Source organism: Gadus morhua, chromosome 3, assembly GCF_902167405.1.
Source record: "Gadus morhua chromosome 3, gadMor3.0, whole genome shotgun sequence".
NCBI lineage: Eukaryota > Metazoa > Chordata > Actinopteri > Gadiformes > Gadidae > Gadus > Gadus morhua.
Genome location: NC_044050.1, coordinates 17,884,250 through 17,909,493, shown reverse-complemented (window position 1 = coordinate 17,909,493; position 25,244 = coordinate 17,884,250). Strand labels below are relative to the sequence as shown.

The window sequence follows — 25,244 nt, the reverse complement described above, 5'->3', positions numbered from 1 at the left end:
GTTTAGGGCTTATGTAATACAGTGAGGTTGTGGAGCGGGTAAATGAGTCAGCAGAAATAAAAACTGGGGAGGGAGGGGAGAGGAGGATAGAGAGAGAGGGGGAGAGAGAGAGAGAGAGGGGAAGAGAGAGAGAGAGAGAGAGAGAGAGAGAGAGAGAGAGAGAGAGAGAGAGAGAGAGAGAGAGAGAGAGAGAGAGAGAGAGAGAGAGAGAGAGAGAGAGAGAGAGAGAGAGAGAGAGAGAGAGAGAGAGGAGGATAAAGAGAGGGGGAGAGAGAGGAGGATAGAGAGAGAGGGGGAGAGAGAGAGAGAGGGGGAGGGGGAGGAGAGAGAGAGAGGGGGAGGGGAAAGAGAGGGGGGGGGGGGAGAGTGTGGGGGTGGAGGATCCGAGGAGAGATAAGAGAGGAGAGCGGAGAAGGATAACGTGAAGGAGAGTGCAGGAGAGGACAGGAGAGGAGAGGAGAGGAGACAAGAGGAGAAGGATAATGTGAAGGAGAGGAGAGGAGAAGAGGAGGGGACAGAAGAGGAGAGGGTTACCCTCAGGGCTGGGGGTGGTGTGTTCCTGGGGCTGGTGGCGGCGGTGGTTGGAGGAGCCGTTGATGTTGGGGGCAGAGGCGTGGTGTGATGGCAGAACCTGGACGAGTAGGAGAAGAAAGAGTTAAAAATATAGCCGTGAAAACACTGCAGTGACGCAACATTCAGCTGCCGGTGCTACGGCAGGCTCTGTAACTAAACCCAGCAAGGTAATTAAACCGGGTATACAATTACACAGGGTACAACATCTACGTGAGCATGTACCAGATGTCCCATGTTATACTTGTGTGGCATACGGCACACGCCAATGTGTGAGTCTTACAATGTCTGCAATAAACAAATGAATGCAGATCCCCAGCTACGCGGAACAGCTTCACTTCCCCTGTCGAGCTTGCGGTTCTCCAGAGCGCGTGTGTGTGTGTGCACGTATCCTCTCCTAACCCGCCATGTGAAGGGGAAGGTCCCGCCTAACAAGTACACAAGGTCGCGTGTGCGTCGATGACACCAGGGGACCACGTGGTCACCTGAGCGCAGAAAGCCCCTAAAGGTGCTGAAACGGCATGCGTAATGTGTGACGAACCGTGGTGCAGACACCGCCAACGTGGTGACAGATATCCCTATTTTAAACCCCATGGTGCCCGGCCAGGACTAAAGCAGCAGAGGAACCCTGTCCATTATGCAGCAGGTGCCCCTCCCCACTCCGTCCCCCTCACCAAGGTGCTCCCGGTGTCCTGGTGCAGACCCCCGCCTCACCATCTATTATTCAGTCTGAGAGCAAACGCACCTGCTGTGTGTGTCCATACATAGAAATGGTCTGGGTGAAAGTCGGGTGTGTGAGAGAGAGAGAGAGAGAGAGAGAGAGAGAGAGAGAGAGAGAGAGAGAGAGAGAGAGAGAGAGAGAGAGAGAGAGAGAGAGAGAGAGAGAGAGAGAGAGAGGGGGAGGGAGGGAGAGAGAGAGAGAGAGAGAGAGAGAGAGAGAGAGAGAGAGAGAGAGAGAGAGAGAGAGGAGAGAGAGAGAGAGAGAGAGAGAGAGAGAGAGAGAGAGAGAGAGAGAGAGAGAGAGAGAGAGAGAGAGAGAGAGAGAGAGAGAGAGAGTGTGTGTGACCCACCTTAAATCCCTGCATTGTGTGGGGGCCGGTGGGGGAGGGGCTAGAGGACTTGGTGGACCTTGGAGTGGAGATCTGGCTGCCCGGACCCCCGTTAACTACAGAGGGGAGAGAGAGAAAGGGAAACGCTGTAACAGCAGGAAGAGCGGGGCTTGGAGAAGCTGCCCAAGTGAATTGCCTGTCATTGAATGTCCCCAGAAGTAAGAGGATTCAGGGCCAGTGTGTGCGTGACTATGGGTGTTTTTGAGCCTAAATCACAAGGATAAAACCGAACAAGCTCTTGGACCTCAATTCTATCATTTAGCGGTTGTCTCTAAACACATGGGTTTGTTATTTTGCACTTATGCATTTTCTACTCATTTGAAGGGTTCTTGTCCTGAAACTATTTGCATGTATTCAATGTCGTTATATTTGAAAAGTCCTTACATTTGGCATGCAAATGTAAATGCAAATTTTATGTGAGTGAGCGAGTGAGTGAGTGAGTGAGTGAGTGAGTGAGTGAGTGAGTGAGTGAGTGAGTGAGTGAGTGAGTGAGTGAGTGAGTGAGTGAGTGAGTTAGAGAGAAAGACACACAAAAAGACAAAGAGTCTCTATGTGTGTGAAGGATAGATAACTAAGGACCCTATTCAGGCCCTAGGGCGGGAAGTGTCCTAAATGACTCTCTCACACTCTATGTTTCTGTATCCGTCCCTATTCAAATAAACCTTAAATAAATAATAATATAGCAAGTAGAAAGCTGTAGTGGTTAATACAGAATCCCTTCGTGCCCCTCCTCAGTGGGCCATCACAGTGTACCTGGCTGATGAACCACCCCCTGCTGGGGCCACAGATGTCTTGGCGGTACTGCTGCTGTAATACGACTAAGACAGGAGGAGGATAAGCCATACAAGGCTTGTAGTCCAAGCACAGAATCCAAGCTAAAACATGGCGGCTTTTCATAAAAGTTTTACTTGCGGACAAAATAATCCACAATCCAAACTATATTTCTTGAGTGGGTTCATACATCGAATATTTAGTGAATCAATATGAGACGCCAGTGGCTGTATCATCAGTAGCCTCTCTGCTAGGGGCCTGGTGTGTAGTGTCCCTAGTGGACCTAATATAAGTCCACCTCACTGCCTGAAAGGAGCCATGGTAGCCCATACACCATCGTTGAGGAGGTGAAAGCCTCGGGTTGTTGAAATGATTCATTCACACAGCCCTGTGCATCGTTCCTGAAGCACCCTCCACCTCCTCCACCTCCTCCACCTCCTCCTCCTCCACCTCCTCCTCCACCTCTTCATCTGTGGTATTGAAAGCGGGAGCAGCGATGATCCTTTCTGTTACAGAAGCGAGTCGTATCTCCAGAATCTATTCTTGTCTGGAGAGGAGAATTTGGAACCACCTACACACCCAAGCTGTTGTGTGTGTGTGTGTGTGAGGGTGTGAGTGTGTGATTGTGTGATACACGGTCCTTCTGGGAGTCGGGTTAGGGTTTACAATGGTCGAGGGGTTCAGTGGTTGTGTAGTAGTAGTAGTATTGGCGGTTGTAGTAGTGGTACTAGTTGTAGTAGTAGTAGTAGTAGTAGAAGTAGTAGTAGCAGAAGTAGTAGTAGTAATAGTAGTCGTAGTAGTAGTAGTAGTAGTAGTCGTAGCAGAAGTAGCAGAAGTAGTAGTAGTAGTAGTAGTAGTAGCAGTAGTAGTAGTGGCTTTTGATAATGTTCTTGTTGTTGTAGCTATAATTAATTATAATGATGCATGAACTTAAGAACAGTATTTTGTATTAAGTCTTACAGTAGATGCTTTAATTCAAAGCAAACCTATTTATTTCCTTTGTATCTACATGTCCCTAAAGAGCATTTAATGTATATGCATGCTGGTAGACATTGAGGATCAAACCAAGAGCCTTTAAACTGGGAGTGGAACACCTAGACTATCCATCATGTCTGGACATGGTGTTTCCTTCACTACCACCTGACTGCTGTTTGTGAAGGCGTGCAGAAGGATCCAGAAGGGTGAGGTGATAGGCAGAGACTCACCTGGGGACCTGAGCGGGGACTGGCTGGTGGAGAAGTTCAGGGGTCTTCTCACTAAAAGACGCAACAACAAACTCCAATGAAAACATTGAGGATCCAGCCGAACCAGAACACAGCGGATTATACCCAGAGTCCTCCATGTGTAATCCCATTGCCGGTCCCACGTTTTCTCTTCCAAAACTACTTACAAGTCTAATCTCATGGTGAGGCTGTAGGCCTGAGTCTCCCCGCAGACACCCCAGAGACGGGCTGTCTTACACTGTCAGCTTATGAAAAGCATGTCCTTTTATCCCCGACATGACGGCTTCGCAGTGAAGAAACCCACCAAACTGCTCGGCCTAATGTCAACGTGTCTGAGTGCACCGTGCGGGAAACTCATTACCAAAGGCATCCCGCTCAAGCTGAGCTTGGTGCAGAAGAGTAATAATTCCGATGACACGGTTATTTATTAATGAATTCCCCCGAATGATCTGTTGCTGTAGATGGCCAGGTTCTAAGTGACACTGGAGATAAGAGGAGATGAACTCCTTGAGGGGGGGGGGGGGGGTTCTAGGAATAGGGGTTCTGAGAGGTGTCTGAAGGGGGGGCTCACCTGCTCCCGGGGACTTGCTGCGTCGGGAGGGCCCCGGGCTCCGGGAGGCCCCGGCTCTGTGGGCACTGGCAGAGCGAGAGTGGGACGATGACCTCATCCCCCGGCACTCTGTGGACACACACACACACACACACACACACACACACACACACACACACACACACACACACACACACACACACACACACACACACACACACACACACACACACACACACACACACACACACACAGCCAGGATTGACAACAATCCTCTTCATTCACAGATCATGCAAAGCAGCGTGGGCTGAAGCTGTCTAGAACCAGGGGCAGACATTAGCACTGAAGAAGAAATTGGAAAGGGAGATGCATGCATATTCAGCCCAAGGTGTTTATTTTCAAAACGTTAACATTGTTCATATACCTGGGGGGAAAGTAGACCCTGTGTGCCAGCAGACTTTGCCCTTTCAAAATATGTTTTAGAATTTCAGATGAGAACATGCATTTAATTGAAACATTACTTCAATAGACAATACAGACAATAGACTGTTTTCACGGCATAATAAGGCAATCATCGAACTCTACAGAGCAATGAGACGGATTAAAGACGGTGGAGGCTGGACGGGGATTGCCTTGGGGGGGGAGTTGGGGAGGTGGAGGACAATTATGGTGTCTTCTGCACGCCAGGCAGCAGCGCTGTCCTGGCACTATGGGTGGGCACAGCAGATGTAAGTGTGCGGTAAAACCGTCAGGATTCCACACTACGCTAGACGTAATGAGAGGCTGTGGTGCAATGACACACCGACTTGTTAACAACCAGACATTCTGACGCAGGCACAAGCCAGACACACCGACACACACATCACACACCACACGCACACACCATCAGGGTCACGCCCGTTAGCACCACACGACGGATCCGATACAATGAGATGTCAGATATGCTCCGAGAAACGGTGTAGCACACGGTACACGTGCTTCATGCAAGGAGTGTTGCTCCTCAAAAAGGTTTTCATCTAGTTTCTCAGAAACAAAGAGTAAAAGTTGTCGTGTTGAGGAGAGTTTATGTGTGCGTGGGGGCGTGGGGGCGTGGGTGCGTGGGTGAGTGGGTGCGTTGGTGCGTGGGTGAGTGCGTGTGTGTTGGAGGTGCTTCGCCAGGGAGGTGCGTACAGAGGCCTACTCTGGTTGCCTGGACCTACTTCCTCCTCAAAGTGGAGCAGAGCACCGAAGTAGGACGGGACCTTAAAACAACTGCCACACATTTTGGCCTAATTCACACTTTAAAATTCTTCCTGAAGCGGAATAAACTGTCAACATTAGTTAAAATGTCAACAGTTACCCACAAGTAGATAATTAACTCCAAATTAAATATGACGATAAAGAAAACTTGCCAAATGGTCGCTAGCTTTTTAAGTTAGCTTCTCGTCTCCACTCCCAGCGGACTATAGCCCCATTTAGAAATACTGCAGAGCTACGACTTTATGAATGGGACTGATCGTTTAAACAGGTCAGTTCCTGTCAACCTGCCTATGTAGGAGGTCAGTTTGCTAGTGTGGTTGTGCATTATCTTTCTAAGTACTTTCTACCATTATAGTATTATACATAATATGAAGATAATGAACTTAGATATTAGAGCATTTTGGATGAAAGCTCACCAGCCCTAAAGCCCCCTTCCCCTAATGATTTGTAGGCAGGAAATGCTTTCAGAAATGCAGAGCGTAAAAGCATTTTTCCCATTCGACAAACAAATGAAAACAATGAAAATCGGGATTGGAATGGCTTTCCGTGCCCTTTTAAGGGCATTGGGCGCGGTGATGTCTTTGAAACTGATAAAGGTCTTCACAAACAAACTTTGCTGGAAATGACCCCCTCCCACATCTTCCAGCCTGCAACTTCCTCAAGGAAAGAGTGCTCCTTTCACCACAGCGAGGAGAAGAATGGAGAGGAAAGACTCCTATATATCACACAACACACACACACACACACACACACACACACACACACACACACACACACACACACACACACACACACACACACACACACACACACACACACACACACACACACACACACGGGATGGGCGGATGTTTGTAGGGGCGGTGGTGGAGGTCAGACCTACCAGTCATGAAGGCTGTGGCAGCCTTACCGCTGGGGTCCAGCACAAAGTCATCCTGGGCGTAGTGGTACTTCTCTGGACCACAGGCGACAAACACATCGTCCTCCCCAAAGAAGTCCTGAAGACAGGTCATCTGGGGGGGGGGGGGGGGGGGGGGGTTGACAGAGGGAGGAGGGAGGAGGAAAAACTGGTTAAAGACAACACCAGTGTTTTATTCCTTATTTTCCTCCTTATTTGATTCATATGCCTTTTCAAACAGTATTTTACATATTCAAACATATTTTTAAATCACAGCAAAATGAATAGTATTAGTAGTATAAGTATTTTTATACATCAGCTTTATGCAAGAGAATATGTTTGGTAGAATAGGACTTCCAGTAGTTGAGCCCCTCTTGTTGCCAAATGGTCTGAATCCTTTGTGACGGGTCGGAGCGGGGTCAGACGGAATGTTTTCCGCCACCATCGACACCTGGCTTAAAAAAAGCGAAAGGTGCTAGTTACCTAGCACGTAGCGGGAGCGCACAGCCGCACACGCCGCCTTTGAACAGCTCTACAAAAAGCAACTGCGTGGCGCTGCCCAGATGGCGCATCAAAAGAGACCAATTAAATCAGTGTGTATCACAGCGGGGGTGCACAGCCCCCCTGGGGGGGAGCGGCCAGAGAGGGAGGACCAGGCTCGAAAACATACCAAAACAATAACATGGAGGGGTCAACAGAACTAGGTACTGACTGGAGCGCATCCTTCTGGGAGGGGCGTAGGAAGGACGCATGCAAAGTGTTTCTGTCGCAAAGTCATTTGTCATTTCCCATGGTGATTGATTGCTTTTTTCTGTTTTTCTAAAAATACGATTGGGAAGAAAAAAATATTCCACCCACCATCAGCCCATGGGAAGAGTGAAAAGTGAGTCTTACAACACATGGAAGACAACGCAGACACTCTTAAAGCACACACACACACAACTAAAAACACACACACACACAAACACACAGCCCAAACTCACACACACAGCCCACACACACACACACACACACACACCACAAACACACACTTACACACAGCCCACACACTCACACTCGCACACGTCGCCACACCACACTCAAACACACCACAGTCACACACATGCCCACACTCACACACACACTCACACAGCCCACACAAAACCAAGATAGCGATGAAGAGTGAGCGAAGGAGATGGAGAGAGTGAGGGCGGAGGTGCAGATCGTCTAAATAGGATGGTGGGTGGAGAGTAGGAGAGAAAAAGAGAGAGAAGGAGAGAGAGCAAGAGAATATATTACAATGGCTAAATAGGATAGTGGGTGGACAGTAGGGAGAGAGCAAGAGAGAGGGTGAGCATGTGCTTGAATGCCAGGGTACGGCAGAACATCAGAGGTCCCCGCTGCTAGTATGTGGTCTAGCTGAACATGAGACCAGTTCCTCTTCCCTTTGAATCTCCCAGAACTACTGGGCAGCTGTGCGCTCCATACTGCCTCAGCTGTTAGCATTACCGAGCTAACGTGCATGAGACTATAATCAGAGGCCTCTGTTGACTTACAGCCAGCAGTATGTAGTGTGTCGTACACAATACCGGGAGGGGACGTTTTCGCTATGAGAAAGGCTACTAAATGCACGCCTTATTGTTTGTATTGTGTTCTCTGAGCTTTAGCGTAGCGATAGTATAAGTATGACGTTTGATCCAAAGTTTTATCTTGAGAACCAACAAGAAACGACCTCTGACCTCTCCATTTAATCCATGGCGAACACATTGTGGTAAAGAAGTTATGCTGTCGATGACAATACCATGAGCTGATAACCTGCCTGAGAGAACAAAGTCAGGAAAGTGTTTGTGTGCAAGCATGCATGGGTTGTGTGTGCTTGTGTCTGCCTGTGTGTGTGTGTGTGTGTGTGTGTGTGTGTGTGTGTGTGTGTGTGTGTGTGTGTGTGTGTGTGTGTGTGTGTGTGTGTGTGTGTGTGTGTGTGTGTGTGTGTGTGTGTGTGTGTTGGTGTGTCTGTTGGTGTGTGTGTGTGTGTGTCTGTCTGTTGGTGTGTCTGCTGTGTGTGTGTGTGTGTCTGCGTCTGTGTCTTTGTGTGTGTCTGTGTGTCAATGTGTGTGTATGTGTTTGTACCTGCATATGCATGTGTGTGTGTGCATTTTGCTTGTGTCTGTGTGTGTGGTAAGCTCTGTTAGCATGTGTAGGAGGACAATATGTGACAGGAATGTGGGGACTGCGGAGGGGAGCACTGTCCCCAGAGAAGCTGTGGCCAGCACTGATGACATCAGCAGATAGAGGAGCTTTCGGCTCCCACAAAACTAATTTGATTCTTCAGTTGCACTCGTGTTCAAATGCAATCCATTAAATCCCTAACTGACTTGTCCTTGCCCCAGGTTACACTTGTCCAGGGGCCTTATGGGATACATGGTCCCAGTAGGCACGACAACTCATCATTGTCAAATGAAGCCCTTGGCACACGCTTTCTCATACCCACACTTTCAAACACACAAATCTACATCAATATCAAAACCTATTTCCCACTGGTCAGGATAAGGGCAAAGAAGACAACAACTGGTAACAGTATGGACTAACCAATTATGATTCAATTGTGTTTCTACATTTTGTAAACAGCGTCACATTCTATTTATTATTCTAGTTCTCCGAAGAAAGAAGCGATCAAAATCCATTCATCATGGTTTTGTTTTGCTTTGTTTACATCCGCGTTTATGTCCGAGCTCCTGCAAGCAGTTACAATTCAAAGTTCATCATTCAACAATTCAAAGTTCATCATTCAAATGATGAATTATGACTCAAGGGAAACATGAGGTAATGTACAGCTAGCAATGCAACACACTCTTGCCCAAATATCTCCCACGTCCCCCTGTGAGTAAGGATAAAAATATCGGCCACTGCACCTTTAAGAGTTGAAACCAGTGAACTCAACTTATTTACGTTAATGAGTCAAAGTCAGAAGACACATTCTCTTGCAACCAGTGATCACTCAATACAGATTCCATTAGAATAATTCATTAGACACCTTGAATAGTGTCTGGACCGGTGCCAAGGGCAGGTTCTAAGGTGACCAGACATTCTCGTTGCTCCCTGTCAACCAACGCCATGGTGATGGCCAAGTCTTGCCCAATCCGCATTGAGGATCATTGTAGGGGGGGGGGCACTGCTGCAGTGTGTGTTTGCATGTGTGTGTGCATGTGCGTGGAGGGCTCGCCCTCTGAGATGCCATACTTTAGCTCCGCTGTTCAGCCAACTGACCTTTTCCCAGAATGCACCTGCTTGTTAGGGTGTTTTGTTTTCATGTCAGCCGCAGCCGCAGGGTGCAAACGGGCACAGGCATAACAAAGACTGTGGCTGTGTGTGTGTGTGTGTGTGTGTGTGTGTGTGTGTGTGTGTGTGTGTGTGTGTGTGTGTGTGTGTGTGTGTGTGTGTGTGTGTGTGTGTGTGTGTGTCCTGTTTGAAATGCCTGGAACACCAAGCATGTTTGTGTGGAGGACACGCCTCATTGTGACTTTGTTTTCCTATACTCGAACATTAAATCCATTTTCCAATGCAACTGACTAACTGTGTGTATTTTGAAGGTAATCAATAATCCCCATTCAGACTACATTAGAGAACGTCCAGACATAACTGGTACACTGAGAGAGGCTGCCAGCGGTCAGGAAAGAGACTAGACAGAGTAGATACTCGTCACATCATGGGTGACAGGCCAATCGCTATAATGACGAGGTCCTGTCTCTCTCTGTGTGTGTGTGTGTGTGTGTGTGTGTGTGTGTGTGTGTGTGTGTGTGTGTGTGTGTGTGTGTGTGTGTGTGTGTGTGTGTGTGTGTGTGTGTGTGTGTGTGTGTGTGTGTGTGTGTTTGTGTGTGTGTGTGTGTGTGTTGTGTGTGTCCTGGTGAGATTAGTGTTCAGTTCTAATGACCAGGGGAAAGAATCTCTGCCTCAGTCCTGCAGAGGACTGAGGCCTCTGTCTGACTGCAGAGGCTCTGGCCTGACCCCAGCAGCCGAAGCAGTCCGTTTTTAGGGTGGCATGGTCCTTCCTGGTCCTACAGGCTCTGGATCAGCACCTCCTGGTGTGTAAGTGTAGTCCCCATAGTGCATTCAGCTGAACACACTACTGCAGAGCACTCCTATCCTGAGCAGAGCTGTTGCCAACCCAGGCAGGGGCTCTTCCTGTCAGGACGCTCTCTGCAGCAGTAGAAGGACTGAAGGATCCCCAGGGACTCTGAATTTCTTCAGCTGCCTGAGGTGGTGAAGGCTGTGCCTTGCCTTTCTCTCCAGAGTGTCTGAGTGTATTGACCAAGTCCTCTGTGATGTCAACTCCCAGGTACTTGTAATTGCTCACCCTCTCCATAGTAGTGCCATTCATTCATCCACAGTGGTGTGCACGTCCCCTGCTGTCATACTCTCCTTAACACCACAATCAGCTCCTTGGTTTTGGGGACATTCATAAGGAGGCTGTTGTCCTGGACCCAGAGGTACCACTCAGCAACTTCCTCCAGGCAGGCCATCTCATGGTTGACAGAGATCAGGACCACCACCACTGTGTTGTCCACAAACTCCATGACGTCAGAGCTGAATCTGCCCACAGTCGTGGGAGTACAGGGAGTACCGTTGGGGGCTAAGAATGCAACCCTTGGGGCATCCTGTGTTATGGGCGAGGGTGCGGGAGGTGTGTCTGCCCACCTGGGGCCCGGTGGTCACGAAGTTCAGGATCCATGCACAGAGGGGGGGTGTTCAGTCCCAGCTCAATCCCCTAGCCAGCCAGTCTGGAGGGGACTATGGTGTTGACAATGACAGTATGAGTCGTCACTCAGACTGATTGTATTGTTAACTCAGTTTGAACCTCAGCTTGCACACTGACAACTTTTTTTAATCCTCTGGAAGACGTCCATAGACAGTTTGAAACACACGATGATCCCCAAGGGATACAACATACTGTTTGACGGCAGGCCAGAGCAGATCCATTTAAATGAGATTTTAGAGGAAAGGCTTGCTTGAGGTTAGTAAGGTATCCGCGTCTATTTTACATCGAATCCAATCTCCAATTTCCCCTTTTATCTGGGATTTGTTGAGAGTAGAATTAATGACGGTTTTGTTCCTTGATTACAACTTATAATGCACTTCAAATCTTCACTTTGTCACTTTTTCTGCGAGGGCACCACTGCTGTCCAAGATATTAGGTGTCTACAGAATAAAAGCCGTTCCACCCACGTCTCTCCATCAGCCCGGGGATCTTTTCCCTCTCTAAACCAATTTGGTGTGAAGAAAAAAATATAATTCTAATCAAATTCTGAACAAAAGTGATGACTGCAGAGAAAAAGTTAGCTAGTGCGGGTTTATGTAAAACATTTACTCTCAAACACTAGACGATGATACCATGATATGGTTGGTCAGGGTATTACATTTTAAAATGTGTATTTGCTAACAAAGCCCTAACAGGTCATTATCAGATCATTAAATGTCAGTATACTATTAAAAACTTTAATAAGATACTCTCGTGAGTCTTATTAAAAACCTAACGAGCTCCATGAGCTGAAGACCAATGTGTAAAATCATAAAAAAAAATGCATAACAGCAACAGCATAGCAGGCTAGCCAACAACCGAGTGAGATCTGAACCGAATACCAGCCAGGGTTGGCATCAGCCAGGGTTTGTGCCCCAATGGATTTTCCAACCGGCAAGGCAAAGGAAGCCAACTCCCTTATTTTGGGTGAATTCAGTGATCCATGCTAAATGCTAACTGCTACCACAGAGTCAACTCACTCACTTTCCACAGGGCATCCAAAACAGTTCCCCCCCCCCCCTCCCGACCAACCAACTCCCAAACCCCACTAAAGAATGGATGACCACCACGTTTCGGACGACCAAAACAAAGGTGGCTGAAATCACACGACACACAATGGATACTGACACCACCAGCACCACCACCAGCACCACCACCACCACTACCCAGCGCCACAGCCCTCACTCCACCTCTCCCTGCCCGTGGCCATGCACTCTTTTTGGGCAGATGCAAGTCTTGTGTCCCTTGACACCCAAACTCCTAACAGGTTTGTCACTGTTGTTCAGGGATATCCGATACCAAAACATGATCTACCAGGTAGTATATCCTAATATAGGGTAATATATTCCATTTTGTAATACTGTGCATGTGTACATTCTTAGTTTAGGCGACCTCCGGTTGGAATCAAACCACTACATAACACTAATGATACCATGTTATACCAGTTGAGGCACAAACACCAGGTTGATTGCAAACTACACTTGAGGGTGTTTGAATCCCCGTTACATAATGACAGCAAGAAGTATTTTGTCCTCTGTGTAAACAATCCACGCACCCCCAAAGGTTTCCTGAGAACGGATCCATTGCAGAGGGTAAGGGAGTAGTGTTACGTTGCCACGTGCAGCTTCATGCTAATAACGGTACCACACAATAGGCGGGTGTGCAGACACACTGCCAGTTGACCTAAATGATGGACTCTTAATCCAGAAGTGACCCTGAAAAACTATCTGTGGCCAACAATCAATGGGACGGGGATGTGGCCTCGCGTGGAACAGTGGCTCACTACAAAGAAAGTGCATCGTCACGTTACTAATGAACTCCTGACTCTTGTCTCCTTGTGAGTGTGTTTGAGTGTGTGTGTAAGTTAAGTACGTGCATGTGTGTGTGTATTATTGATTGTTATCAAAATGTATTATACCCTCATTGTCTTGTGTTCATCCAACATATCATTTCAACCTTTCTGCCTTTTGGTATTATTCATATTCATAGCGTCTTTTATTAGCGGTAGTGCAGACGTTCTAGGCTGGCCCCAGTGGGATCTGAACTCCCCATCACTCTGGACGGAGAACATTTATTTATATGTTGTATATACCATCTATGTGAAGAATGAAAGCATCAGCCAGGAGTAATCCTCCATACTAGGGTGCCCACCGGGCCGAGTGAAACCAGGCTACTCGTCTAAAATAAACCCCTCACGCCACTATTGGCACGGGTACGCACACAGCACACTCCAGCTAACCTAGTTAGGACCCGGGCTTACAGGGGATTCAGTCCAGGGGGGCATCTTCATCCTCATCATCATTAGAGGCATATCATGCCCTGTCACCTTCCATCAGCTTCACGCGCACACACACACACACACACACACACACACACACACACACACACACACACACACACACACACACACACACACACACACACACACACACACACACACACACACATTATTCGACTCAGTTTGTCCTTAGACTCCTATGATGCTCTTCCGTGAAGAGAATCTATTGTGTGGCTCCGGAGGGCCACTTCAGACATACACGCCACACAAAGGGGGTGGGGGGGATGGCTGGCATTGTAATGTAGGCCTCAGTCTTCACGTCTTCCCATTGTGTTCATTCTGCTCTGCCATTCTGTGGGGGGTGGGGGGGGATGACATCATTGTGAAATTGTCACTCTACTGAAGATACATGTCCCCTCCGACTATTATCTATATTTTGTCGAACATTAACTTTACCCTCATACATGTTGCATGAGTTTGAAGAGATTTATTTTTTCGCCTAATGCTGAGCTTCAATGGGTAGAATCGTCCGCAAACATTTATTTAAAGGTCAAGAAGGATCATGTTTATTGAAACTAATAAACTGTTATCAATAGCTTTAAAATACCCTGTTGTGTGTTGAGGTGTGGTGTCTGTTTATCACTTTGTAAAAGTACACGTTTAGTTGGAGCCACACGCATTTAGAAATGACTGCATTGTGGAAGCCGCAAGCTCTCTAGGATTTGTCCCAAACCTGTCTGCCCACATTGAAATACACTATCTTATTGAATCTCAGGCCTCGCGCTACTGGTTACAGGCTAGGTGAAGGGAAGTGAAAAATAAATGTTTCAATCCTGTAAATTGACTGTGAGGCATGCAGAAAAATACAATTTGCTACGAAACAAGGACAATTTTTTTCATAGAAATTAAAATAAACCGCACAAAGGAAGTTCAGAACACCACTGTATAACCACGTTAACAAAGCAAAGCATTAACAGCATAGCAGGAAAGCTCACAAGAAAGCCAAAGAGAGGGAGAGCGAGAGAGAGAGAGAGAGAATTATCTTGGAGCCTCTGAGAACTTAACAGACAGTTCAATTAGTAGTGTTTTTCCTGACTCCTCCCCCCTTCCTTCTATTTGTTCTCAACACACCAGTTAAAGAGGTCCACTGATCACAACCACTTCAAGCTCTCAGCTCACTGCTCACAATGAAACAGGTCAAAGTCCTGCACTTCTTAGGATAATAGGGCTAACTGTTACAGGTCAGCAGAGTACATATGGTCCTCAACTTTTCGTCCTATTAATTGGACATGGATGAATAAGTTTTCATTCCTAAACCTTCCCGACAATAAAGTTGATACAATATGTCTAGCTAGGCAGGATTAAGTTGATCATTCATAAACTTTGTTGTAATAGATATATATATGCTTACATATCAGATGAAGCATAGGTCCAACAATAAGCACTCACTGCACCTTCAAAATACAAGTTTCTTTAACCTCACGTTAGCGATTAAAAAGGGGGGTGCATCTCTGCCTGGTCATCCGAGTGTAAGAGATGCAGAGGGCATCACATGCCCTTGATGAGGGGTTAGAGGGAGAGGGGAGGCGGGGAGAAAGGGAAAAAGTGGGAGGCCTTTGGCTGGTACACCAAGCCGCCTCCTCTTCTCCTCCAAACAACCTGCCTCTTATTCCTGCCATTACCTCTCTAAGTTCTCCCCCTCTTTTTTCCCTTCCTTCCTTCCTTCTTTTCCTTCAACAAGCCTTTTGTTCCCTAAACCTGCCTCTCATTCCAGTCATCCCTCCTCTTCCTTTATTCTGCCCTTCCTTCTGTCCTATATCCTTCCTTGCCATTTCCTCCCCACCTCTCTAGTCCTGTGGAGCTCATCTTGACCGGCTTATAAAGCCTCATATCACGTCGTGAGAGTAGATGTGTTGAGTTGTCAGCTCCTCTGTGGACTGTCAGCAGGCTGGTGGTGATCACACCCCAGTCTTACCTTCTCCATGGGGCTGAGGTCAGACTGTGGTGGTAATAAGCGCAGTCTGACCTACTCAATGGGAGGTCAGACTTTGGTGGTGATAATGGCCCAGTCTTACCTTCTTCATGGGGCTGAGGTGTAGCATGTAGCTCAAAAGATAGAGCAAGCCACCATTTGACACAGCATCAGTGGATATGCTTCTCTGTGCTGTAGTCTAGCCTAAATGTAAAACAATGTACACTATATTAATCATTTCTCTGACTCAATCACAACCGTCAATCCCACACGGCAATAGTTATTCTGTTCACTTTTCTTCAGAGCAGCTGATAGATGGACGGATTCCTTTGTAAAAGTAATGCCTGAATAAGAGCTGCAATGGTGTTGTGCTCTACTTCTACTGAGTCAGCTTTCAGTTTGTAATGACGCTCTACCTCTGCTAAGAGACACACAGCTGAATGTCTTGGCCCTGATGAACCAAAATGCTCAATAACCATTCACTTACACAACACACACACACACACACACACACACACACACACACACACACACACACACACACACACACACACACACACACACACACACACACATCTGACAGCTGCACTTTCACCCTCTCTTACAGCTTGTGCGTCTAATTGTCGGGTGGTGGCCAGGACCCAGTTGGAGGCTGGGTGACAGTGTGTGTGTGTGTGTGTGTGTGTGTGTGTGTGTGTGTGTGTGTGTGTGTGTGTGTGTGTGTGTGTGTGTGTGTGTGTGTGTGTGTGTGTGTGTGTGTAGCATGCTACCCCCACACAGGCTAGCTGGAGCCTGATTTGATTGTGTAGGAGCAGATGGTTGGCTGCTGCTAGGAGGCATCCTGTGTGTGTGTGTGTGTGTGTGTGTGTGTGTGTGTGTGTGTGTGTGTGTGTGTGTGTGTGTGTGTGTGTGTGTGTGTGTGTGTGTGTGTGTGTGTGTGTGTGTGTGTGTGTGTGTTAGCATTAACAACACATTGAAAGTAAAGGTCTATCAGAGCTATTAGTCATTGGCTAAATTATGGATGACGTTCTGGGGAAATGTAAAAAGAAAAAGAAAATCGCAATTTATATTCTGTATTGCTTTAAGGCAGACAAACAAAGGATGATGTGTACAGCGTTAGTTTGCTTTTCCATTGATCAACTGCGTTGTGACTGGTATTTCTTATCCTACGATTTAGCTCTTTTTTGAATCCAAATTGGATAAACTGTTAAAGGAAAGCTGCAAGTAGTTCAAACTTAACAAACATAACAGTCACTTGAGAGAAGGGAAATCAGGTCTTGTCTGTGTAGCGGCGGGAAGTTACGCGTTCTTCTTCTTTTTTTAGAAAAAGGTTATCTCTCTGTTCTGATAGGTAGCGACATAAATACAATACAGCCCATGAGGGACACAGGGAGGCCAGCCACCAGAGAAGGGCTCCAGGCAGGGAGGAAAGAGGCTTATCGATGGGCCGATCTGTCAGATTAGCTGGACATGACCAGCCTCCAAACTGCCACCGTTCCTGGATTATTATGATGATTATTCAGAGATGAAGACTAACCTGAGCTGGACAACAAGATATACTGCAAAGTCATAGCTCAATGTGTCTATATTACCAATGCAATTTCAAAACAACTAGAAAGCCTGCTTAGGTTACTGCACGACACCTAGCATACAGCGCATGAATCAAAAGGTGCATCTATTGAATCAAACTGATAGGTAGAATACAGCTATGATCCATGAGAAAGTGTGATCATTCATAAAGGAAAATAAGATCAAATGTACTTTATGAGTCCCAGACGGGAATTCCTGCAGATGCCGTCTATGAAATGAAAGACAAATTCAAACCCTTCAAATCGAATCGTCTTCATGGCTCATTGACATCCTGTCGGCACCACCCCATTGTGGCCGTCCGTCAAGAGATCCGGCCAGACGGTTCACTTCCTTGCTGTCATGAATCGCTACACTAGAGAGCGTCGTGTGACGAGAGTCCCCCCCCCTTAAGTCCCGTCCATCATTCCGCTGTCTAGCGTTGGCTCAAGGTGACACATGTTCCACCAACTGGAGGTGTGCGTGTGTGCGTGTGTGGGTCTCCTGCAGTGGTCTTGTTACACTGGCAGATGGAGGACATTAATACAGGTGGGGGGTGGAGGGGGGTTAAAATACCAAACCTTCTTGGTAGATTTCCAACAATCTTAATGCAGAGATTCCTCACCTTAACTAACACGTTTTCTTCAATCCAAAATAACACACTGCTTTATTACAAAGATTCTGCTCTTATTAATTGTTATAACATGGATGGGTTTGATGGGAGATTCTTGTTCCTTCAGCACCACTGTTTCACTGACCTCTGTTTCTGTAGTAATGTTAGGCAGACAGAAGTCGAGCCATTTAGTTCATAGCTGTATAAACACTTTACACACTTCCCTCTAGCATTGACTGGCCATTTAAAGGGAGACTACTGATATCATCTAATAGGCTTGCAATGGAGATGAGTTGAGCAGTTATACAACAGGAAAATGTTCACCGTTTGTTAATATTGTTTTGTATAGCCCACAGTAGAAGCCTCAAGAGTAAAACAACAGGATGATATCACATTTCTGAAATGCTGCACTCAATTATTATGGAGCATTCATCAACTGTGGAAGGAAAGAAAAAATGTTCACTCACTGTGTTATTCTCAAAGCATTAGAATCAGCTGGAGGTAAAACAGGCCAATTTGTGTGGTTTTGGAATTGCTAATGCCGAACCAATAGAGATTATTACAATATCTTCCCCTTTAAAAACACTTTGTCCGAACAATAAAACACATTAATACATTTAATATTTCCCTCAACATTTGTGTATGACGCTAAAGGCATTTCCTTAATCCCCTGATATTAACATACGTTATGTCGTGGCAGGCACTTTTGCAATATCTACAGAAGATTAACATAAAAAAAACTGAGATTGGGGTTGGATTGGTGCCAGAGATGACTGAAGTTCCCTGTGAAGTCTCAAGTATAAATGTTTCAACCAGAAAGCCTCTAAGCATCGTATTAAGTATACACAGTTAGCCGAAATCAAATCCCTTGTGACTTTATCAAGAAACTAAAAAAATTAAATAAAAACATTCCAACAGACAAAACACTATTTAAAAAACGTTTTTAAAAGATAAAGACAGAGTTCCACGGCCCCAAACCCCTCCTTGAACTGGCACACTTATATCCATCACTAACAATCCTTTATAATCTCTCCATTGCATTTCAACGAACACGAAAACCAAATCCCAATAGCGTCTGTGTTTACAAGCAATGGGGAGAAGTTGGCAAACGCTTTGATTTGCCCTGTGTCAGACCTGGGGTATGATGCAGTGTCACACAAGTATAAATACACAGAGCAATCTCATCTGGGTCTCTGGTTTGGGCTGTGTTTTGGTGAATTAGTTACAGAGTTCAAAGTAACTACATTAGAAATAGATGTAGTTCATGTGAAATGTGTTTTGAAGTAAAGCCTTTTATAAAACCGAGATACTAATGTAGTGGATTCAGTTCAGCTATCTTGACCTTCTCTCACTGCTTTGAATGTGCTGCTTTCACTTTCACTGGCTTTGCACTTGAAATGAAGGTTCAACATAACTGACCTTAACGTAGCTACCACCACTACAAAACAAAACTCTGTGCTCATGAAAATAACTGTGTTAACGAACAGGCCTGAAGACAAAACACCAGCTCAATATGTCAGCACAATGTATTTCTGAATACTGGTAGTATAATTCACTAAACATTAGTACTGCAGGGTATTCACAGGGACAGCACCCTTATTCACAGGTCTTGTGACCAGAGACGGGGACACAGGGGTAACAACCTGCTGAAATGGAAAATAAATATTATGGTCATGACTCATGACTTGCTTGCCCAATGGAGTCTCCTGTCAACACTAGCTCCCTTCACTAAACATTAGAGAACAGGAACAGCACAGGACACAGGAAACACATCACAATGCAATGTCGACTACTCCTTGAACATCTTGAAGCATTTCAAAACAACAAGACCTTGAATATGGGAGCTGGCACATTCCCAGAAGACCCCACCCCAGTAACACCCTTCTGTCCTCAGTGGGAAAGGGCCAGAGCAGGAATCATGTTCTTCCAAATGTCCCCTCATCTAATATACAGAGGCGAGGCTTGGAGTACACATGGGAGCCTCATATTACTCTTTATGATTCCCAGGAGGTTTGGTGTGTACAGCTGAGCACCAATTGTTGATGACTAATGTGGGTGTGTAAGCATGGGAGGAGTCTATGATGGCCAGTACAGCCAGAGGCCTCAAATATAAAACGTTTTCATTACCACCTTGTTGGAAATAACCGTGCTCCGTAATTATGTGTGGAGGTTTGGACAGCTGACACAGCTGAATCACGTTTATCGCATCCCAGTGGTTCTCGCAGAAAACAAATGGCTGCTGGATGTTAATGGAGGACTCATGAGAAGCTCTGGATACATTATCAGTGCCACTGGGTTGGGCTCTAGGAGGCTGAGTACACTGTATGCTGCACAGCAGCCCCCATGGTTCCCCAAGGCTTACGGCATGGCCTGAGGTAATCTTTAGCAGAGCTAGCAGAGGTAGTGATGCAAAGCTTCCGAGGGGAATACAAACAGTAATACTGTTTGGAAATACATCAATATCGGATTTAACTAAATAACTTTGCATCACTAAAATGAATGTTTAATGTGAAGGCATATCCCTATGGCAGCCAATTTAAACATATTCTGCAGACAATATGACCCAATGTTATGTTTAGGGTTTAGAATTAGGGGTTGGGTTTGGAATTATGGTTAAGGGTTTAGAGTTTAGGGTCAGTGATTGGGTTCAGGGATACAACTTGGGTTCAGGGTTAGAATTAAGGTTTTAGGGTGAGGGTATAGGGTAAGAATCTGAATTAGGGTTTCGGTACAGATTTGGGTTTAGGCATAGAATCAGGATTAGGATAAGGGTTTAGGGTGTGGGGATAGGGTTTAAATCAGGATCAGGGTTTAGGTGTTAGGGATACAATCAGGATACAGGTTCTAGGGTTAGGGTTAGGGTTTCACGTTTGGTGTTCGGGTTAAAATCAGGATCAGGGGTCTAGGGTTAGGGTTTCACATTCAGTGTTCAGGTTAAAATCAGGATCCGTCAGGGTTAACAGATTAGAGCTGTACAAGGTATTAAAACCACAAGCCCAACCCATGCGAAAGCCAAAGTCACAGCCCCTACCTGTTTGCCGTCCAGCGTGTACAGCCTCTTCACCAAGCCCGTGTCCAGCTTGATGGCGTTGGTGATGTCGGTGAGCACCTGCTCGAAGGAATGGGCCGTCTTCTTGTTGAGCAGGATGCGCACGGCCTTGCGCGGCTTAGCGCCGCCGCGGATCACGGTCACCAGCTTGGGCTTGATGAAGTCCTTGGACTCACGCTGCAGCAGCAGCTGCTCGCCGCCGCCGCCGCAGAGCGCCGAGAGCGAGCGAGACGTGGCCGTCTTGCCCACCCACCAGCTGGGGTGGACGTTCTTGGTGTAGTCCAGCGGACGGTAGGGCTCGTTGGAGGCACACACATAGCTCTCGCCTAGAGGAAGAGAGGGAGAGAAGACAAGGGATATGGGTTGTTTAAAAAAAGGGTTAAAACGGATAATCTAGTGGATGATAATCTAGGGTTCTTGGTTTGAACCTCAAAGTCTGCCGTCTCAATGTAGACATCCCTGAGTGAGATGCCCTACCCCCCTACCTGCTCCTTAATGACATTGAATCTTAAAAAGACCCCTTGGATATCATCAATTGATCACATCCCCGAGCACACAGAACTGCAACATATACTGTACTGAGGCAACATATTCAGCGCGAGTCCAACAGAAGTAGTGTACAAGAGATATAGCAGGGGCTCATGCAGGAGGAATGCAAAATATGCGTTCACATTGGCCCAGTGCTAATCAGCTCTCCATCCGATAACAAGGACTTCCTCAGAGGAACAAGGAGACACAGTGAGGCCAAGCCAAGGGTAACTCTGCCTTATCCTGCAGCCAGGCTCACAGACCTTGATCCAAAGAGCACTTCTCTTTTGTCAGCATTTCTTTGTAGACTTTTGCCTCTCCGGAGCAGTCATGTGACGTGTACTGAGCCTTTACTGATGCCACACCTCTGTTGATGTGTCTGTGATACGATTGCTTGTTGACAGCAGAGCACAGGGAGGACACCGAGCAATGACTTTCAATTGTACTTTTTCTTTAGTTTAACATGAGCATGCGATTTGCTATGATCACAATTTGACATATTAGTGATGTGAAACACATACATAGGCTGGTGTTGGAGGGCCATACCAGTTGTAAGGGACAGTTAATTTATCTTAAATATCAAGGAAGGTAAACAGTTGCATCATGCTAGCTTCCTGAATTTCACTTTCAGTATAAGATAGTGTTATCTTTGTTTATTGTATTATATGCAATCGGTAAAGGATAACAAATTCAAGCTCATTTAGTTGTACAGCTAAGACTTTATATGTGAATAGACAGGAAATCTCACATTATTCTTGGGTTATCTGATGTGTGTCAAGGCAGAAGTAAAGGACAGAGCGAGAGAGAGAGAGGGAGAGAGAGAGGCCCCAAAGTATCCCATGACACACGGCTCAAAGAAGCCAGCAATTAACCAGAGGCTAATTATCAGGCAGGGACGCAGCTGGGAGGCCCTTATGCTTTCAAACTGTGACAAAATGTTACCAGGTCGTCATCAATTCAGGGACAATGACAGCATTAGTGAGACGGTGGTCTGATAGAGAGGGAGGGTGGAGTTGACAGCTCTGTCCCCATGGGGAGGGCACAGGAAGGTCTCAGGTGTGAGGGGAGGGGGTTTCTCAGCTGGCAGCACCTGAGGTCAGCTTTTCAAAAGGCAGTTTAACAGAACCACCAGCTGCCCATTGTTGTGGCGGTTACACGGTGCTACAAGCACAGCCGTTAAACGTTTAGGGGGACACCACGCCTCTGCATGGACCCCATGTGAAGGACGCTTGATTGGGCTTGCACAGAGGAAATGCCCCAGCAGGGTTTAACAAACAGAGGCTGTACCGCCCGCTGCTGAAGTGTGCAGTAATGGATCTTCTCCCCTCCCTCTCTCTTCCTCTGTATTGGATGGCAGGGGAAACTACACAGCCACGCTTGTTCAAGAATCCAGGCAATCCGGTCTGCTTGTCTTTGTTATTGCGTGGAACCACCGGCTTGTCGATCCAGATAGGCCATGAACCATGCTACATCTAGACCCTTTTCTTAAATTAGGCAGCCCCGTCTCTGTGTGGGTTGGTGTTGAGCAATAGCAAAACTGCCTCATAGATCGCACCAACTGCTGTAAAACAGACTTCTGTTGACTGCATCGATGTTTTGCAAGGGCCAGCACTCAGCACTGACCTACATCTCCCACCAGACTCCCAGCGGTGCAGCTGGTTAGCCTCTTACGATGCAAGGTGAAAGTATTCAAACAAGTGATGAAGAAAAAACTAATTTACTGCAGGGGGAGGTCAGAGTAGGTAGGGGAAGATTGTGTGTGAGCCGGACCCACACACCCACACACCACAGATATTAAAAACACCAATCACAGCACACATTGGGGACCAAAACATAGAGATGGACTGATTGTTGCCGGGCTGTGAATGTCACCGCAGGGGGTACATTAGATGAGAGGAGGCGTGCAGGAGGAGGAGGACTGTAGGGTACTTTGCTTGAGTCAGCAGAGAAGCTAATACATGACTCATCTCCATTTAATCTCTGCGTCCGCCTTGGTGGGGCTCTGGTCTGAACAGCAATATAAAAACTGTTGGCATTTTTGCTTTTAGTTGAAAACTGTTGTCCTCCATTGGATTGGTAATAGGGTAAATCATTCTTTGCCATGATTCAACCCACAAAAATAACCGAATGAGGGAGGATTTTTTTTTCCATGGGTGGCTTCGGGGACTGCCCGGAGCTGTTAGGTGACATTGACGTTCTGAATGCCTAGATGGTTGGATAGCTCAGTCAGATGTTTACCCTGCACAATCCCAATCACTCTCACTCTCACCAAGCTGGACTGAGACAGATAGAGGTATAGGCAGAAGCATGAGCACAGGCTTAATCCTAATCAAAGTTTAGGTGTATACTTAAACTTTAACATTTGTCATATCAAAACATAACTCTCGATTATGATTTCTGTCTTGATAGGGGCTTCTCAGAGATGGGTCTAAGCAGTTGTAACTAGATGCCCAAGGGATGCTCGTCATAACTTTCAACCTGATGGTTGTAGTCACGCAGAACATGGTTTTATGGGCTTGCTTTAGTTCGTCCCAATTAACCCCAGGTCAAGCTTTATAGCTTTCAAACGCTTTCCAATAAAAAGTCATAGCCCTTCCCTTGCAGTCGATACTGCCAGCATCTAGCAAAAGGGCCCAGACTATAATCTATAACGTTAAAAAAAAATTGTGAATTTACTTTTTTGATTTTATTTGACTTCAATTTGAGTTATAGTCAAAGGAACACCTTTTTCTTGGACCTACAACTGGCCAATGGGGGTCATGAAAGCCATTTCCGGTCAAAACATTAAATAGCAGCTGTATGTTCCAGCTCCTTGCATCCACCTTGTTTCAATGCACTTCCTTCCAAGAAGGAAGGCAAGTTCAACACATGAAGGCTAAAGACCTGTATAGGATATGGCTTGATGTACATTGGAAACACAACACTGCGTTGTTGCAGTACATCAGTGAACCTTACCCTCTTCTAATTGATCTAGACTCGAGATCTTCTTGCTTCCATCTGCGGTGTACAGTGCGCGCACTCCGTGGGTGAGGTTCACGTTGTCCGACAGGGACCGAGTGAGTTCCATAAGCAGGGCATCCATTGACCTAAAACGGTCGTTGGACACGGCGTACACCAGGCCCTTAAAGTACTTGTCCCCATTGCGGTAAAAACGCACTTTTTTGGCTTTCTTCTCCGACGTGAGGGATTGGAGGGTGCGCGCTCGGTAGAAGCTACAGTGCGCGCTGTGCGCTGGACTTGGCACCAGACCGTTACCCCTCAGACTGGAGTGGGACCCGGAGGCGCTGGCCTTAGATGACCGGTGTTTCTTCTCCCTGTCTTCAAAATGTTCAAATTCCATAATTCTGCTTTGGGACATGCTTCGGTTGCCCAACAACACACAGAATCCGGATGAAAAAAGTGACTACCAAAACAATGTTGCCGTATACCGGTGTATGCTGCTTCTTCTCCGGGAGTTCAGCGGCAATTTCACCGGTGACAAGAGCAGCAACAACTTGTTACCTTACCATCCCCTTGTGAAAACGTACTTATTTATCGAAAACGAGGCAAGGCAGTTCCAACGACATTTCAATCCAAAGAAGAAGAATAAATCAAACTCCCTCTTGGTTGTCGAAATGAGATGTCAATAAACGCTATGGTTGATTGAAAGCGCTCAGAATGATGGCCTGCCTTCTTTGACAGACATTGTAGGTCTACTTTTGTAGGTTAATGCCACATAAAAAGCTTTTAAAACTCATTAGGTCCCATAACAGCTGCTAGGTTCCCCTTTTCTTCTCGCAGCCCTTGTTGGGTCGGCTGCGTTGAAGCATGTTGAACTACCGCAGGAGAAGCTGTCAGATCAATGAGAGAAGGAAGCCCGCTTCGGTCGCCGCAGGGTCCTAATGCAACCCATCGTTCCCCCAACGCGTTAAGGACGTGAAGGGTGACGCGTAGTGCCCTCGTCCTATGAGATTACTCTGAAATAACTGAATCGTCCCCTGCCATATACAGAATAAAATCTTGACACATATTGTTTAATAGATGGTATTCGTCTCTAAGTCTGTTGCAGGCTACTCTTCTTAAAAATGCTATACCATATGCCTTATATTGACTCATTTTTTGATCGGC

The 25,244-nt window shown here is 46.5% G+C and overlaps 1 protein-coding gene across 2 annotated transcripts in view; it reads right to left on the bottom strand.

Moving 5' to 3' along the window:
• Window positions 1-24,986, bottom strand: part of dclk2a (doublecortin-like kinase 2a) — a 36,372-nt gene extending 11,386 nt beyond the window's left edge. For both annotated transcript variants that reach the window (XR_003976199.1, XM_030351782.1), the window contains exons 1-7: window positions 24,093-24,986; window positions 20,592-20,935; window positions 6,346-6,475; window positions 4,245-4,352; window positions 3,656-3,706; window positions 1,641-1,735; window positions 535-631 (exon numbers count right to left, since the gene is read on the bottom strand). Coding sequence is in view for 1 of the 2 variants with exons in the window: in XM_030351782.1 (XP_030207642.1) it covers window positions 535-631; window positions 1,641-1,735; window positions 3,656-3,706; window positions 4,245-4,352; window positions 6,346-6,475; window positions 20,592-20,935; window positions 24,093-24,495 (1,228 nt within the window). In the remaining variant the exon portion in view is untranslated. The remainder of the gene's footprint in view (window positions 1-534; window positions 632-1,640; window positions 1,736-3,655; window positions 3,707-4,244; window positions 4,353-6,345; window positions 6,476-20,591; window positions 20,936-24,092) is intronic.
• Between the last annotated feature and the right edge of the window lie 258 nt (window positions 24,987-25,244).